Source organism: Fundulus heteroclitus, chromosome 12 (assembly GCF_011125445.2).
Source record: "Fundulus heteroclitus isolate FHET01 chromosome 12, MU-UCD_Fhet_4.1, whole genome shotgun sequence".
NCBI lineage: Eukaryota > Metazoa > Chordata > Actinopteri > Cyprinodontiformes > Fundulidae > Fundulus > Fundulus heteroclitus.
In genome coordinates this window covers 8,608,304-8,624,800 of record NC_046372.1, presented here as the reverse complement: position 1 = coordinate 8,624,800, position 16,497 = coordinate 8,608,304, and the positions used below count along the sequence as shown (strand labels likewise).

The window sequence follows — 16,497 nt, the reverse complement described above, 5'->3', positions numbered from 1 at the left end:
TTTTAAAAGCACAATTCTTTGTTACTTTTTTAAAAATCAAAAAAATTAAATGTCGCATTTCCATTAAATGCAAGTTAACAGAAGGGTCTGGAAACACCAACCTGTGTGTAATTAATCTATATATAATCTGTTAAATTTAGCGTATTGAGTTACTGCTAACAACTGTGCCACTGTGTAGCCTTGACTACATGGCTAATTAAAAAATAAATTCAGAATATCTACAAATACATACAATCAATAATTAGTCTGGGCTCCTTCTGCACACATTAGAACATTAAGGCTATATGGCAAGCAGGTCTGTTGCATTTTTAAATTGTTAAGGAAGCCCAGGTAGCTTTAATAGTGGCCTGTAGTTTCTCAGCATTACTCTGCATTGAGGCAACCATGAGAACCAAAATAAGCAGACAGGAAGACTAAAACAGCACAAAGCACTAAATAAAATAAAGAACACAACAATTTCCAAAACAGCATAGCTAACACAGTTAGTATCTTCAGCATCATGACAGCTTCTAATTTCTCAGATGGCATATTGTTGTATATCAAGAATAATTTACCATTAGTTTCATAGCAAGGATTATTGTCCATTTGTCTGTCAAGTTTGTTTCTCTGTCTCCACCCTGTGGACACTTTGCTGTGCAACGTGTAAGACAAATGTCACACACACCCCAGTTAAGTGGTTTCAATAACAAAGTTTTATTAACAATGTAAAATGACCTATTACAGCTTCTAATACCATATCCTCTTTTGTCATTTTAATAAGTGCACAAAAGCCTCAGTCAGTACAACATCCTCTCCTCATGTATCACCCCAAAACCAGTTTATCTTTGCTAACCATCTCCAGCTTTGAAAATAATAAACAGCCTTGCGTAAAGATTATGTGTATGTACAAGTCTAACATCTTTATAGATAGATATTGTGTGCAAAGAAGTTTTCCTTTGAATAATGTTTCATATATTTCATTTTGAAGCTGGAAAGTTTAAATTGGATACAGGTTCTTGGTTTATGGAAGACTAAATTAAGTACAGTAAGAAGGAAATACAGCAAGGAACAGAAAACAGAGACTGTAATACACAACCAACGGTTTCTGCACAAACCTGTCGTCTAATATTCGACAAAAGCATCCCTTCGTCTCTGGGAGTGTGGCCTTTAAACCTTCCAATTGCAGTTACTCATACGGGATCACATTAATTCTGACAACACAGACATTAAATTCCCTTTTTGAAACATGAATCCTTACTTCACTCTCTCTCTGGACAGTGGATAATCGAACATTGACATGGTTTCAGATGATCTCTCATTCTTTTTTTTTTTTTTCAAATTAGTAAAGCAGCTGTTTCATTTTACCAAAAATGGAAAAAGCTTCTGCAAAATATCCTAAAATATATGACTGTGATGTTTGATATTATTACATCGTACTTACAATTCTCCATTGTATTACAAAATAAAATTATAAAATGGGCAGCTTTTTTAAAAAAAAAAAAAAAAAAAAGAGGAAAAAAAAATTGATTTGAAAGTGGCAGTAGTAGATCGGTGGGAGACACGAGTGGTGACAGACAGTGGGTGATGGTGTCTTTGTTGTCGCCTCCTACGTAAGGAGGGGGAGGGACTTTAGCTGGTTACCAGACAGCAGAGCCCAAAGAAGCGCCTTTTCCTCTGTCGGACAAGAGGGTAGGGGGTCAGGTTCAGCAAGCTGCTGTCATCTGTGCAAAAGAACACAATTATACCACTGGTAAGCTGCACATTTATTGCTCATTTTTTTCGCTATGCAAAATAAATTAAACATAAAAACACTTAATTGTTATGCTTATGCATTAGCAGATGTCACCACAAAGGCCTAAATATTCAAACTAAAAAGAAACCAAATCTTAAAGTGCCGGCTACGTTTCTTTACAGTAGCAGGATCCCATAGTGGAAATTGTATCTTTTGAAGGTTGTTCTGAATCCTGGGTCCCTCACTCACTACATAGGTTCTCTACTGGCTTTAGGTTTGGGGACTGAGATGACCGCAAAATAACCTGGTTGATTTTCTGTCAGGTGCAACTTTGGATTATCCTGTTTGAAGACCTGATAAATGCAAATATTATTGAAACCGTGTTTCACTTGTGAAACACATTACATAGATTATGTATGCTTAGCTGGATATTTTTAAGCCTTCATTTCTGTTAGTCATGATGAATTTCCCCATACGCCTAATAACCTAACAATACAACATTTAAGATTATAATTTTACATCAGGCCAATAATAAGCATGTTTTGTTAAAAAAAGGCGGGCTTAATGAAAAGTGTGCATGATAACTGCTTAAGTATTGTCAATTTGTCAAAGGGTACCAAAACAAATGTGGCCCTGACTGTGTATCTGTTCTTCAGTTCGATTTTAACTTATTTCTTTAATTCTCAGGCTCAGTTTCTAAACTCCCGTTTTAGGTTTTTCATTGTTTCAAATATTGCTAGTGTAATATGGTAATAATTACCATATTCAAAACCAATTGGCTTCTTCTGTGATGTGCAGTTGTACTGTTGCAATCAGCGTGCTAATGAGGACCACTGATGTAGAAATAAATGATCAGGATAACTGGATTGTTCTTATCCACTGGCAAAGCTACCCTATTTTATAGGGACTTATAAAAATTGGCCGTATTTGGTATTTATATTTTTCTATGGTTTTCTACTGTATGAACTTGGTGTCAGTATGCTTTAAATGGATCGCATTCTTTTCCTTACCTTGATTCTTCAGTGGTAAAGGCATTGTCTCCCTGAGTTTACTTAGAAGGTTCTTCATATCTCTCATATCCCTGTAAAGATAAAAAAAAAAAAGGAATTGAGTAAATGAAACATGCAAATTAAGATAATAATTTACTTCAGTTTTAATTAGTTCAAGTTAAACTGAGGTTCTAAACACCTACTCCAAACCCTTGTCTAATCTGTGCTAGTCAACCCTTTGTCCAGGTATTCAAAGGGGGAACCAAAGGTAAATAACCACTCCTCCCAGTTTGTCATACATGAAATTTTGTAACTAATTTCAAACATCCGCCATAAAAAGTCTTAACCACTTCAACGGTGTGTTCCTAAAGAATTAACAATTTTACTCTGAAGCCTACTTGACAAGCCGAGACCCTTAGGACATGATCACGGGGAGGAGCTGAAGTACGCTATATCGCCAAGAGTGTTCGCTCACCTGCCTTGACTCACACATGAACTTACATGACATCTCGTTCTTCATACATGGGGCTCGATATGAACTGAACATGGCTGTGGAATAAGTATCCAATTCTATGCTGATTTTTTTCAAAGCCTAATTCAACTCATTATTTTCTAAATCTGTAATTGATTTGAACGTGAATTTATTTGCTGGTTTATGACAGATACTCAATGCTTTAATGGCCTGTATGGGTTGCCTCGCATAAAGTGGTCGTTGGGGATTTCAAAGTCATGTTTGTTCAAATTTAAATCAGATGAAACAAATTTGTTTGGGTGGATTTTCTTGACGTTATGTCCATGGAGAGATTTTCCATCTGACCTCCGTCATACAGACGTAGAGGTATTCCTGTTGGAGAACTGAGGCTTTCCTCTTGGAGCCTATTCATGAACACCATTGCTGTTCAGCACTCCGTGATACACTCATACGCCTGAAATCTAGCAATAGTGAATGCGGCCTTTAGTTTTTTCTGTGATTCCCTCTGGTACTTTAGAGACATCAACGACTATTATGGATCTTGCACTTGGAGTAATATTTGTTGGCTGATTACTCCTCGGGGGGGTGGGGGGGGGGGCAACAGCAGTCTTGAATTACCTTCCTTTTGCACACAGTCTGTCGTTACTGTTGTGTAAAACACGGAAAATCCATTAACTATTCAGTTCTTTCAAAACAAATGTTCACATAACCAGGTCTAATCTTTTTTTCTCTCTCTGGAAAATAAACTGAACTACAGGTAAAAAAAAATGTACCTTGTTTTATTCAAAAAGGTTATTATCGTCATTACCATTCCTCTTAATAATGCTACCTTCCTGGCAGAAAGTGAGATGCTCAGTGTAGCCAACTACAAGTGTTTGATCTGAGGAAAGTTAGTCGCATTCCTCACTTTCAGCTGTCAAATGTTAAATGTCCAATCCAGCTAGTCTATGCTGGATTTGCTGGTATGTGTTGGGTCGTCATCGTTTTGCAGAGCCCATTCCTGTTTCAGTTTTTCAGTTGTTTTTCACCCCTGCTTGTTTACATTATTTTCAAGCCCCCTGATACACAGTAGAATTCATGGTGGATTCTATGACAGTGAGCTTGTCCTACAACAGTGAAGTATCTCCAAACCATGACACTTCCAGCTCCATGATTCACACTTTATGAGGTTCTTTTCCTGAAACCTTGTATTGAACTATGTCAAATATTCTCAGGTCTAAATAACTAAATTTTTAACTCATCTGCCCATAAAACACTGTTCTAGAGGTCTTTGTCTACGTTCTTTATCCCAGACTATTTCTGTTACAGACGCATTGCCACAGATTTCACCCACCTGGGCAATGTACTTTTTGACCCACTTTCATTAGGTAAATGCTTCAGAAACATTATATCAAAACTAATAGACTCAAAAACAGCTTCTTTTCAAAAGTATTTATTAGTATATTTATTTAGTATATTTATTAGTATATATTTAGTATAAAAGCATTTTTTCTCGTTACCTAACTTCCCTTAAACACTTCTAGTGTTTATCCAGTGAACTTCGGTTTTAGCTGTTCATTATAGCTCCACATCTCTCATTGTATACCTCTGTGTGCATCTCTCATGGTTTACCTCTGTATATCTCTTTGAAAATGGCTGAGAGTTGCAAGAAACAAACTGTGTCTTTCCCGCAATCCCACTGAGGAGCGGAAGAACAGGTAGGATGGTCTTGCTTCATACACAGTTGTCCAAAAAGTGACTTTTCTTACCTACATTTTCGGAAAAATCGTCCACTCTACCTCTAATGCAACAACATATTATGTACAGTATCTTTTAGTGACTACAACTAACAGAAAATGTAGGGAAAATTGCAAAGACAGAAAAGAAAGAAAGGTTTTAGGAAAATGTGGGTTAATTGTAATTAATATTTTCATCACAACATTCAGCAACAGTATCACAATTACAGATTTCACTGATATTGTACAATCCTATTGCAAACCTCCCATAAAAGCTAAACATGTGCCATCTCTTTCTGGTTGTACAGGCCTTGTAAGCTTTTTCTCATACAGTGGAATAACTGCTGTTAAATTATTTGGCGACCATTTTAAATCCCTTACGAGACACATAAGCTGCTGTGATTGAATTGCTAAAGGCCTCTGGCAGCTCTTTTGATCTTATCACAGTATCCTGTTTCACTTCAACAGCCAAGATCTCACCAACCACATTCAAAATGCTGAATAACAATGTTCTCATTGTGGGCACCTGATATGATACACCCAGGAGTAATTTTAGGATAAATAAATGTGCGGATGCTGTATTTTATTCCCCACCAGCAACTGCCTTTATATTATATTTTACAGAACATTAAATATACAAAATATGTTGGATGAACACACATGTGATGTAAGGATGTGTTCATTTCTTCACATGACTATAAACGGACCGGTGGACACCAAGGCTTTTAGACGTAGTCTCCACCTAATGAGCATCAACCATTGCTTCGCCGTACCCTAAGGAATATTCTGTGGTCCTTTCATGTTACAGTCACTGATGATGCTTTTAAGAGGTCAGACTTTATTAGATCTCTCTTTAAATAAAACAGGTCTCCCACCGACATCTTTATGTAATGTCTTTGAAAACGTTTTCTCATTTTACACTTAAATTAAATGGTTAAGCTATAGGTTCACGTGGCTGTTTTATATCAACTCAATACATTCGTAAAAAAAAAAAGCATAAAATGCTCAAAGGGTTAATAAACATCCAAGCAATGCTATAAGTTGGCATAGCGCAATCGCTATCAGCACACATACATACAATGAAAACAACTGATACCAACAACTTTAGACACCTTCCTCAGTTTCACGGCATATAAAAAGAGGCATTATTGGCTTAACTCAAGTCATTCCTGATTCTGCAACAATAAACACCCTGCGACTGCTTGGGACTCTGGGACTACTGCAGCTTTGTTTTAATGTAACTGTTAAAAGGCTAACTTGTGGAAGAGTAAAGTCTTGTTTTGAATTATTATAACATGTTGAAAACTAATAGGAAACAAATAACCTTGTGTTACATTTTTATCTATTCTGGCAATTACATTCTAGTCCTTTCATATAAATGTGCATTTTAAAAACAATCTGGATGGCCATAGTTCATTGTAATACCGGTATATTAAAATATAACCCAATAGTATTTATAGAGTAAAAATAATAAATTTCTGAGGCGTATGAGAAAAGTGGGTTTGTCTCTGATAATATTGATTCAACCTACTTTTCAATATTTTCTATGTCGTTGGCCACCAGCCAGCAGAGCTGAGGACAATCAGTGGGTGAGGAAGAGGTGTCCTCCAGGATGGGGATGTCAGAATCTTCAGTCTTACTGTCGACTCGAGGAGGACAACATGAATCTTTACCTAGATCACAAAAACAATAAGTTTGATATTATGTGCTTAATACTCAAATTGCATACATCAGAAAATGAAACGACCCGTGATCAAAAGGTTAACAAAAGTCAAATTAATGTAACAGAAGCCAGAGAGGTACAAACATTAAAGTAGCAAGCTGCAAAATGATCTTATATGTACAGTAATGTATGCTGAAATCATATATTTGTTTTGTGCTTTCTGCTTAATCATTTCATTTTAATATATACAAAGCATACTACCCTTAATATGCTATGCCGCCTATGTGTGCATTAACCTTTTCTATGGAGCTGCAGGGATCCCAGCAAGCAGACGGATTTCAGCATCTCTGTGATGTACATCTCCAGACAGCACTGCAGCTGGATGAAGAGCCTGCAGATCTCAGGGTGGATTTCCCCGTCCTCCGGCCTGAAAGGGCAAATAGTGAAACCATAGGAACATTACTATTAGCTGACAGTTATGTCTACCTTACAGCTCTTAATGTGATTACGGGCACTGGTGGTTATAAGGTAACATAAAAATGTAGCAGGGAAATTAAAATATTAAAAACTGGCATTTAGAGGGCTTAAAACTGAACACAAGAATATTAAAGGTGACATATGCAAAATCAAGTTTTTTAGCCTTTAAATACTTTTTGTTGAACTCTTGGAGTCTCTAGGAATGCAGTGCCTCCTTTGTATTTAAAGAGACTGCACCAAAATGAGTTGCCCCCAGACGCACCTCAGCCCAGGGGTAAAATGCAGGCTGTAGGGCAACACTAACGAGGAATTCAGACCAAAGCCTTGCAGTTCCACCTTATATAGACCACAACTGAATGATTCAAATGTGAAAAGGAAGAATGTAAAAGCATAATATGTCCCCTTTAAGGTGTCACTGTAAATGCTGTTGAAGATAGGCTTAAAGAAGCCATATTGCCTATATAACATGTTGCAAAATAAAACAGAAGAAGACAATTGACAAATGTCACTCACTTGCTTTTATTTTGAAATATATCTCCTAAATATGCAAAGAGGGATTCCAAGAGGCAAATTAATTTACTTAAATGCCTCTGATCAGCAACAATAACCTCCAATTTCACTTCATGCTCAGGAATACTCCAGGGATGATTAATAATTCAGAGTTCATCCATTTAGAGTTTAGAGGTTTGTTTCTGCTCAACAGAAGTAGCTTAAACAACGTGTGCTGGCAAACAACAACAAAACATACATAAGATCTTATCCAACATATAACATATTGTATGTAGAATGTATAGATGGTCATTCACAGAAATAATTCAACTTAAGTATCTAAAACTATGACTTTAAGTAAAGACTGAAGTAAAGATCCATCCATCTATTGTCTATACTTGCTTATCCGAGCAGGATTGCAGGGGTGCCGGTGCCTATCTCCAGTGGTCATTGGGTGAGTGATGGGGTGCACAGGTCGCCAGTCCAACATTTTTTTTTTTACCTGAGGAAAACATTTTTTCTATTTTTCCCCCATTTAAATTTAAATAGAAAATCACTCAACTATTATTTTTTCACTTCTATCCATTGTCACTCAAAAAATAAACTTCTTAATCAATCCATTATTCTGGTGTTATTTTTGACCAAGACAGGTCCACAAAATGCAGTTCAAAGCCTTCAGTTGATCCAAAATCCTGCAGCAAGAGTTCTAATGAAAATTAACAAGAGGGATCATATATCTCCTATTTTAGCTTCCATTCATTGGCTTCCTGTTAAATCAAGAATTTAATTAAAAATTCTCTTTCTCATGTATAAAGCCCTTAATAATGAAGCTGCAGCATATATCAGAGATCTGATTACCCCGTATGTTCCTAACAGAGCACTTCGCTCTCAGACTGCAGGTCTGCTGGTGGTTCCTAGAGTCTCTAAAAGTAGAATGGGAGGCAGATCCTTTAGCTATCAGGCTCCTCTCCCGTGGAACCAACTCCCACCTTTTGGTCTGTGAGGCAGACACCCTGTCTACTTTTAAGACTAATCTTAAAACTTTCCTTTTGGACAAAGCTTATAGTTAGAGTGGCTTAGGTTACCCTGAGCTATCTCTGCAGTTTTGCTGCTATAGGCTTAGGCTACTGGAGGACAATAGGGTCTATTTTTCTCACTCTGCTGATTTATCCTACTGTTCTCCAATTTGAATTGTTTGTTGTTATTTTAATTTTGAACTTTATGTTCTCTTTGTCTATTTTCTCTTCATAGTAGGTACACCTGGTCTGGCGTTCTTTTAGCTGTGACATCATCCAGGGAGACAGATCATCCGCTATTACCATATAACTTAGAAAGGATTCCTGGATCAAAGTGTGCTTCTTTGCTTTTGTGTCTCTGCTCTGTCTTCTCTAACTCCCAGTTGGTCGAGGCAGATCACTGTCCACACTGAGACAGGTTCTGCAGGAGGTTTTCCTCCCTGTTAAAGGGGAGTTTTCCTCTCCACTGTCCCTTCATGCATGCTCCATATGAGGAATTGCTGCAAAGCCATGGACAATGCAGATGACTGTCCATTGTGGCTCTACGCTCTTTCATCAGGAGTGAATGCTGCTTGTCAAAACTCAAAACAATCTACTGGGTTTCTTTAGATAGGAAATCTGTCTGATTTGATTATATTTGACTTTGTAAAGTGCCTTGAGATGACATGTGTTATGAATTGGTGCTATATAAATAAAATTTAATTTAATTGAATTACTGTACAGCCCTGATATAAAACATCAAAATGATAATGAACAAAAATGAGTAATGATCCGTGACTAAATATGTGAGTATTTGTAAATTAAAAGCACCAAAGAGTTAATCAAAGGATATTTTATAAATGTTGGAAGTCAAGCAGTTCGTTGATCTAAGAATCTATGAAACAATTTAATTTAAAATTTCTAAAGTAAGATACTGCGTATAATGGAAATTTATTAGGAGATCTTACAGACCTCCAAAAATAGTTTGAGTATGTGCATGCCAATCACAAGCAGGCAGGGATACGGGCTGTGTTAGAACAATAAACTTAATACTGGGGCTATTCCAACATTGACTGGGCTTTGGCAAGGAGCTTAGGCTGCAGACAACCTCCAAATCTCTCTCCTCTCACCCACTACTGGCTGCAATCTGTCCAATTGTTGTTTAAGTAAGTTTGATAGTGCCAAGTTAGCTGGCATCTTATTTCCACAGAGGATCTTAAAAAAAAACATCCACTGGCACCCATGCGGAAGAGATTCTCTGGTCCAAGACAGGTTTTTTCAGCCTTCTATTACCCTCATTTCTCTAAATGTATCTGAGAATGTACATCTAGAATAAAATCCGACCGCTTAGATTGATGTTTCCTTTGTTATCATCATGATAGCATGATAGCAAAGTTTTGTATTGTAATGACCACTTAAGTGGTAGGAAAATAAGCAAAGCCAATTTCCTAACAGAAATCCCGGAGAAGAGCAACAGCCAAGAAAATACCACCAGAGCTACACATATAATGCATTAAAAGCATTAAAAAAAATCATTGGCTACACATCATTGATAATATCATCTCAGATATTCATCCATGGAAGCATCCCACTGCCACTCCACTTTGTGCATTAGCCACCGCTAAATGGAAGTGATCAGTTACAGCATGGTGTGGTGATCGCTTCCTGAAAAAGCTCTTCTGCTTGCAAATTAGAGATGTCATACATTTTAAAAGCTGATCTCATGTTCTGTTTTTCCCTCAAACTCAGTATGTTTAATGGAGTAGCCTAGTGCTTGCACCTTTAACAGAGCAGAGCCGGCTCAAGATTGCACGGGGCCTTGACCAGAATTTGATTTGGGGCCTCACTTCCAATTAAACCATGATCCACCAGCCAACACAACATCAATAAATCCCTTTTGGCTTTTGCAAGCTTGATTATTTGTCTGTCACCATCTTTAAATTTCATGGTTTAATATTAAACCAACAGGAAATTTACTTGTTTTCTTTCCAAATGTTAACTTACTGCTCACATTATTTATTAATAAGAGGCAGTAAATATATTCTGAAGACTAAATCATTATTTATTTCCTCTGGCCTTCATGTTGAGATTGCAGTGTTTCAATTTGGCGTATTTGGAAAAGATGGACCAACTTAATTAGTAATGCTTACAGGAACATTACATATTGAGTACCTTTAGTTTACTTAAAATGTGAAGCAAGCACCCGACGTGAATGACAAATGATGAGCAAATAAATAACATTCAATAAAATTAAATCAAATAGGGATTAGAGATATGGACTTAAATTTCAATCACATTTGTTTGTGGTATTTATTGCAATGACTATAAGAGCAAAACTCATCAGTCTTTTTGACTAAAAATCTGTTACTACATACAGCCAGAGGGCTACCAACACATAACGCCTACCTAGTAGATAACTTGGAAAGGGCCAAATTGAATATTTAACTATCTAATTTTTTTAACTGAAAATGTGTTTTTCTTACCTTACCAATGGTCTAAAGTACTTTAAGAGATATTTTAGGGAGAGTGCAGGAGTGAGGAGAATTTTTTTTTGCCTGTTTGTAACAATGATCAACTGCTGCTGCCCTTTCCCCACCTGGTGCCATGCACTGCTCGTCAGAAGGCTGATAGAAAACTGAGACATTCAGCATTTTGGAAACATTTTCTGGCCCAAAATGTCTCTGGGAAACAAAGACAGTCATGCTGTGGAAAATGACGAAGTGCTCCCTCTCATACTTAGTGAGGCAATACATTTATTTTAATTGCTGTTTTGCTATTGCTGTCTGTCTGGTTCACTATGACGTGTGCTGCTGCCTTTCTTGGTCTGATCAGCCTTGTGAAAGAGGTCTCTCATTGGGACTTGTATATGGTTAAATAAAGGTTTAATCCACTCTAAAAAAAATATAGCTTCAAAACTACAGTTAACAAGCTACAGGCATAATTTCTTTTCAGCTGTCAACTGCAGGCACTAATATCTGCTTGTATGATCCCAGTGTTATTCTCTAAAGGGCAGAATAGCAAAATGGTAAACTACTCTGTCTAATGACATCTTTTATTTACAGCTAAATTTCACAGCATTTTAGTATATAGTTTGCTGAGGTCCATGTTTCAAAAATAAATGGCTTATACTTTTATAAAACATCAACATAAATAACATCAACTATAAAATGCTGTACATTTGCCCACCAACATGTGAATTTTCTGAAGTTTTTATTCCTAAATCTTCAAACTGCTTTATGTGTGTATTCTGATTTTCGAAACTTGACAACAAAGTTGAAGTTTTTATATCTGTAGTCAGTGTGATAAGTCTTCTGGCTAGAGTGGCCAAAAGTAGCAGCTTAGTTTAGATTTGTCTTAGGCCTTCTCTGTTACAGGGTTTATATAAAAAAAACTGTGAAAAATCTTGATGCTTATGCAAATGAGAGATTTACTTTGAATTAGTGTTAGCAAGCTACAAGCGGCATTTCTGTTCAGCTGTCAACTGCAGGCGTTAATATAAGCTTGTATGATCCCAGTGATATCCTCCAAAGGGCAGAATAGCAAAATGGTAAACTACTCTGTCCAATAAAATCTTGAATTTACAACTAAATTTAGCAGCATTTTAGTCTATATTTTTGGTAAGGTCTGTGTTTAAAAATAAAATAAATGTCAGCTTAGTTCAGTTTTGTCTTAGGCTGTCTCTGTTTTAGGGGTTTATATAAAAAATTTGAAAATTCTTGAGGCTTATGCAAGTGAGATATTTACTTTGATTTAGTGTTACTATGATTAAACCTTTAGTTATACAACTAGTCCCACTGAGACACAAGGTCTCATTTACAAGCAAGACCTGTCAGAACAAATTTAAAAACTCAGAAAGAACGACAGCAGAAAACTTACTAAATACAGTGTCACAATGCTTAATAAATAATTAAGAAATACAAGAGTAAGGATTTTCTGACTTTGTGGCAAGATTTTTTAAATGGGTAATAAAATAAAATGACCCAGCAAATTTTGATCCAACGGTTTGGTTTCTGTTGAAGAAGATTCCTGGCTCAAGGTGCAGAGTAGGAGAAGGCAGGTTTTCCTAACTCTGTACAGACCAAGACAACACAGACAATAATGGCATCCTAGGATTGTAGACTGGTGTGTTTAGGTGTGTCACCTAAACACACCAAAGAGGTTTATTGCCTCTGTATTTATAAATAAAACTGTTTCAATGAAAAACTCTGCACAGAGAGTGGTGACCAACCAACTAAATGGTAAGATACATATCTGCTGCCAGTTATGAATCTTAGAGCTCCATGATGAGCTGAATCTGATAAATAAAAAGAATTGTGTGAGGAATTCATGCATGAAACATCACCATAGTGTAAACTATTTTGCAGAACAAAAACAGATTTACTTTAAAGAAAAAAGAGGCAAACAATGTCCCAAATCTTGGCAGTGTAGCAATGCTCATTGCAATAATTTTCAGCACCATGGACAGCAAACTTACCCTGAAATTAAGGAGAGACTCTGGTGAGCCGACCTCGCCATTTCGCAGCCTTTAGTTCGGGTCTTCAGCATTTCAGCTCGCAAAGAAGGACAGTCCACAGTGATTTCACCAATGGAGATGACCAGCTCACGGTACAAAGCCACAAGTGTGTTGAATTCTTGGACGATCTGAGTTAAAATAAGACAAAAAGGGTCACAAAACTAATTTGAGCTTCGATTGATGTGTTGAAAGGCAGCATATTGGAACTGTAACATAGATGCTATGCTTTATTTTGATTTCCTTTCTAGTGGCAGCACTGGGGTGGGATGGGGATGTTCAATGTTCATGCCCCAAACTCCCTAGCAAGCCAAATTGTTTTATGCAGGAATTTAAACGAAAAGGACAAATTTATATGAGTTGGGGATAAGTATGTGATCTCTTTTAGACCCTTAGTGGTTACCCTGTTTTGTGTTTTCCATCCTCACATGATATCAGGGTTAGATATGTAGGTAAAAAATTAGAAGAGTTACAGTCTTTTAAAATCATGGACATTACCAGCCTGGTCTTTCTGCAAGGAGTATGCATGTTCTTCCATTGAATGTGGGGTTTCTCTGCGGGTACTCCAACTTCCTCCTACAGGTCAAAATAATTTGTGTTAAGTTAACTGGTTTCTACAACTACACTAGGACTGACAGCATGGTTGTTTGTCATGTTTATCTCTGTGTTGTCCTGTAATGGACTGGCAATCCGATCAGGCTGTACACTGCCTCATGGACAATGACTGCTGGAGACATGCACCTACCATGCAACCCAACCCTGGTATAGACAATGGACGGTTGGCTGTCCAACAAAAATAAAAGAACATTGTGAGAGCAGGGCACCAAAACTGACTTTTGCTCAGGGGCCCACACCTCCTTAATAAAACTCTGTATATTTCCCCCTGCTCCTGTCCTGTCACTGCAGCAGAAAAGTCTGAGATATTACCATGTGAAAGGTGGAAAATCATGAGCAACTTCACCCAGCAAAGGGACCTGCAATATGCGAGCCAAAAATGTGCAGAACTGCAAATCTGTAGTTACAAAGGCAGGAAAACGTGACTGAAGATAAAGTGAAGCGTCGCGATAAGAACAGCTTGTATAGATAAGAGTGAGTGCACTCATCTACAAGGGGAGGGGGGTTATGTTCTATTTAATTTGGCTGTCTGCAGAAACAAGAGCCTAAACATAGTGGGGCACAGGTATTTTTTGCTCGTGTTGTGCATGCCATCCTGCCTGCAAACGAACAGAGACTGCATGACAATCAGCAATGTATGAGAGAGTAAAGGCATTATCATTCCTGTTAAAACACAGGACGGCTGTGCCATGGTTACGAACATCTTCACACATCACATGTTGGTGTAATTCAAGATATGTTTTTTTTTTTTTTTTTTTTTTTTTTTTTTGCAAATCAGCTCCAAATCAGCTCCTTTCTCCCTTCCACACTCTGAATGCAAATCACACAGTCCGTCTGCACGCCGAGGTGTTCCGTTTGGCTTCAGTGTAAATACGGCAATTTTTTTTTTTTGTGCAGATCCGGGTACAGTCACTCTTTTGTTGCATGCTATATGCACAGGGTATTCAATTGTCTGACAACAAAGAAATCCTGGCACTCTTTTATCAAGAGGCACCTCGCAGACACCGACGTGCCGCAGACCTACCATTCTGCAGTCGGCCACGGCGCGCTGAGCTTTGCGGGTACTCTCGGTGCTCTCCCTCCGCTGCTGGTCTCTGCACGGAGGCTTGCCGATCTGGAAGATGTTCCCGGCGGATCTGGGGCGGTTTTTGCGCCCATTCGATGCAGAACTCATGCATACACATCCACTATTAAAACAGCCCCAAGACGGAACGATTCTGTCTGATCCCAGCCACGAATATTACCACTAATAATAATAATACAGAAAACTCCTACACCGCTGTTCGTCTCCTACCTGACCACCCTGCACCCTTTACCGGTCGCCTTATTACCTCTTTACAGACCCAGTTCACCTTCTCCAACTGAAGCTCGATTTATTCTTATTGCTCTTTGTCACTACCTTTATTTATTGTGGGAAAGGGTGGGAAAAAAATCCCAGACGAGCCTGAGGGCGCAGGAAAAGTACAGGATGAGCGCCTGTGGCTCCTCTCCGCATTGCCTTGACTGCGTCGGGGCTCAAGTCACCTTCACTCCCGCGCCGCAATAAAGGTGCTCAGCGAGGACTCTTCACACCCGGCTAGGATTCCAGCTTGCAGACCTGTCCTTTCTGACGCACGGATGTCAGATCGCATTCACGGATGGTCTCCAAATGCAACCATTTTTTATGATTGCGCGTTTCCATCAAGCACCAGACGATATAAAAAAATATTGTCTCCTGTCTACAGACGAAATAACGCCATATGCGTGAATGTGCGCAGAGAAAAGAAGTCGCAGCCTACACTTTAAGCTTTCGTGTAGGAGAAAATTTAAAACTGATCCTGGCGTGAGAGTTTCAGTCCGGCTCCGAGTGCCTGTTTTTTCTTTGAGTGCTTCCTGCCAGTCGGGCGGGCCTATCTCTAACCTTGGGGAGGCAGAAAGAAGACGAGCACTTGCTACAGGCCTGACGTGGCACTGTGGTTGGCAACACTGCGCACTCGTGGGACGGGAATACTAATGGGACCAAATCGAGCCAAATCGTTTAGGATACCCTGAAAATGTAGCCTATTGTCCAATCAAACTACTGCAAGTCTCTGAAGACTCACTTTAAACTTTTAACGAAATTCACTTATTGTGCAGTGACCTATTAGTGCAGGTCAACAAATCGGAATTTCATCAAAAGTTATGATGTAGATGGTCAGTTAGATCCTCTATAGGTAAGCAACAGATGTATCCCGGAGAGCCTGACTGAGCATAGGGTGCTGCATCCACACACATTAATGGAAAGTTGAGTGGAAGGAAAAAGTGTGATAGAAAAATATACACAAGCAAAAACAATAAACAAAATCTTGAAAACGCAATAAGCTAGGCCCCTTTGGGAGTTTAGGGTAGATTCCATTTTGTATGCTCGTTGCACTAGAAAGCCAAATTTTACAAGTTCCACACTGAAAATGCAACAAGCAGATCGATGAAGCTAGAATTCTGACTCAAAAAGTGGTAGCTTATCTATAAAAAAGTCAAGTTTCGTTTTTGATATGGCTGCATAATCCTTAACCTTACCCATACAAAAAGTAATGAGCGAGGCCAATAAAGCCTAATTAGCATTATCTACCTCTTCAAACCACTGGGACTCATAGTGCTGTGAATTATCCATTTGTGAGCATATTCCTTTTGTGGTTTAATAAATAAAATGGAGAGGAATATTTTATCATCGGTTTGTGGATATACTGGCAGTTTGTACCACGACATAATGGAAATTCTGCTTCTTTTCTGACAAGCAAATAGGTGGTTTGATGGCTTTCCAGCTCCAAGATCGGAGTTCCAAATACAAAGCATTACTTGGCGAGGGCTCTACTCGGTTCTGCATTGGTTACCGTACATGGGCA

The 16,497-nt window shown here is 38.2% G+C and overlaps 1 protein-coding gene across 2 annotated transcripts; it reads right to left on the bottom strand.

Moving 5' to 3' along the window:
- Positions 1 to 1,318: 1,318 nt before the first annotated feature.
- rgs7bpa (regulator of G protein signaling 7 binding protein a) lies at positions 1,319 to 15,593 on the bottom strand. 2 transcript variants are annotated; one of them, XM_012869925.3, is made up of 7 exons: positions 14,661 to 15,592; positions 13,520 to 13,597; positions 12,986 to 13,152; positions 6,847 to 6,977; positions 6,419 to 6,560; positions 2,722 to 2,792; positions 1,319 to 1,700 (listed from the first exon to the last, which is right to left on the bottom strand). In XM_012869925.3, the coding sequence occupies exons 1-7, from the start codon at positions 14,808 to 14,810 to the stop codon at positions 1,609 to 1,611; spliced, it is 831 nt and encodes a 276-aa protein (XP_012725379.2). In that variant the 5' UTR covers positions 14,811 to 15,592; the 3' UTR covers positions 1,319 to 1,608. The 2 variants fall into 2 exon arrangements, with proteins under 2 accessions (XP_012725379.2, XP_012725380.2); XM_012869926.3 differs by lacking the exon at positions 13,520 to 13,597 and having other exon boundaries at positions 14,661 to 15,593.
- Positions 15,594 to 16,497: the final 904 nt, after the last annotated feature.

Coding starts and splice junctions, on each gene's coding strand:
- rgs7bpa (XM_012869925.3), bottom strand. CDS start 14,810: ATGAGTTCTGCATCGAATGGGCGCAAAAACCGCCCCAGATCCGCCGGG. Junction 6,561..6,846: donor CCTGCAGCTCCATAGAAAAG/GTTAATGCACAC, acceptor TTTGTGATCTAG/GTAAAGATTCATGTTGTCCT. Junction 1,701..2,721: donor TTTACCACTGAAGAATCAAG/GTAAGGAAAAGA, acceptor TCTTTTGCACAG/ATGACAGCAGCTTGCTGAAC.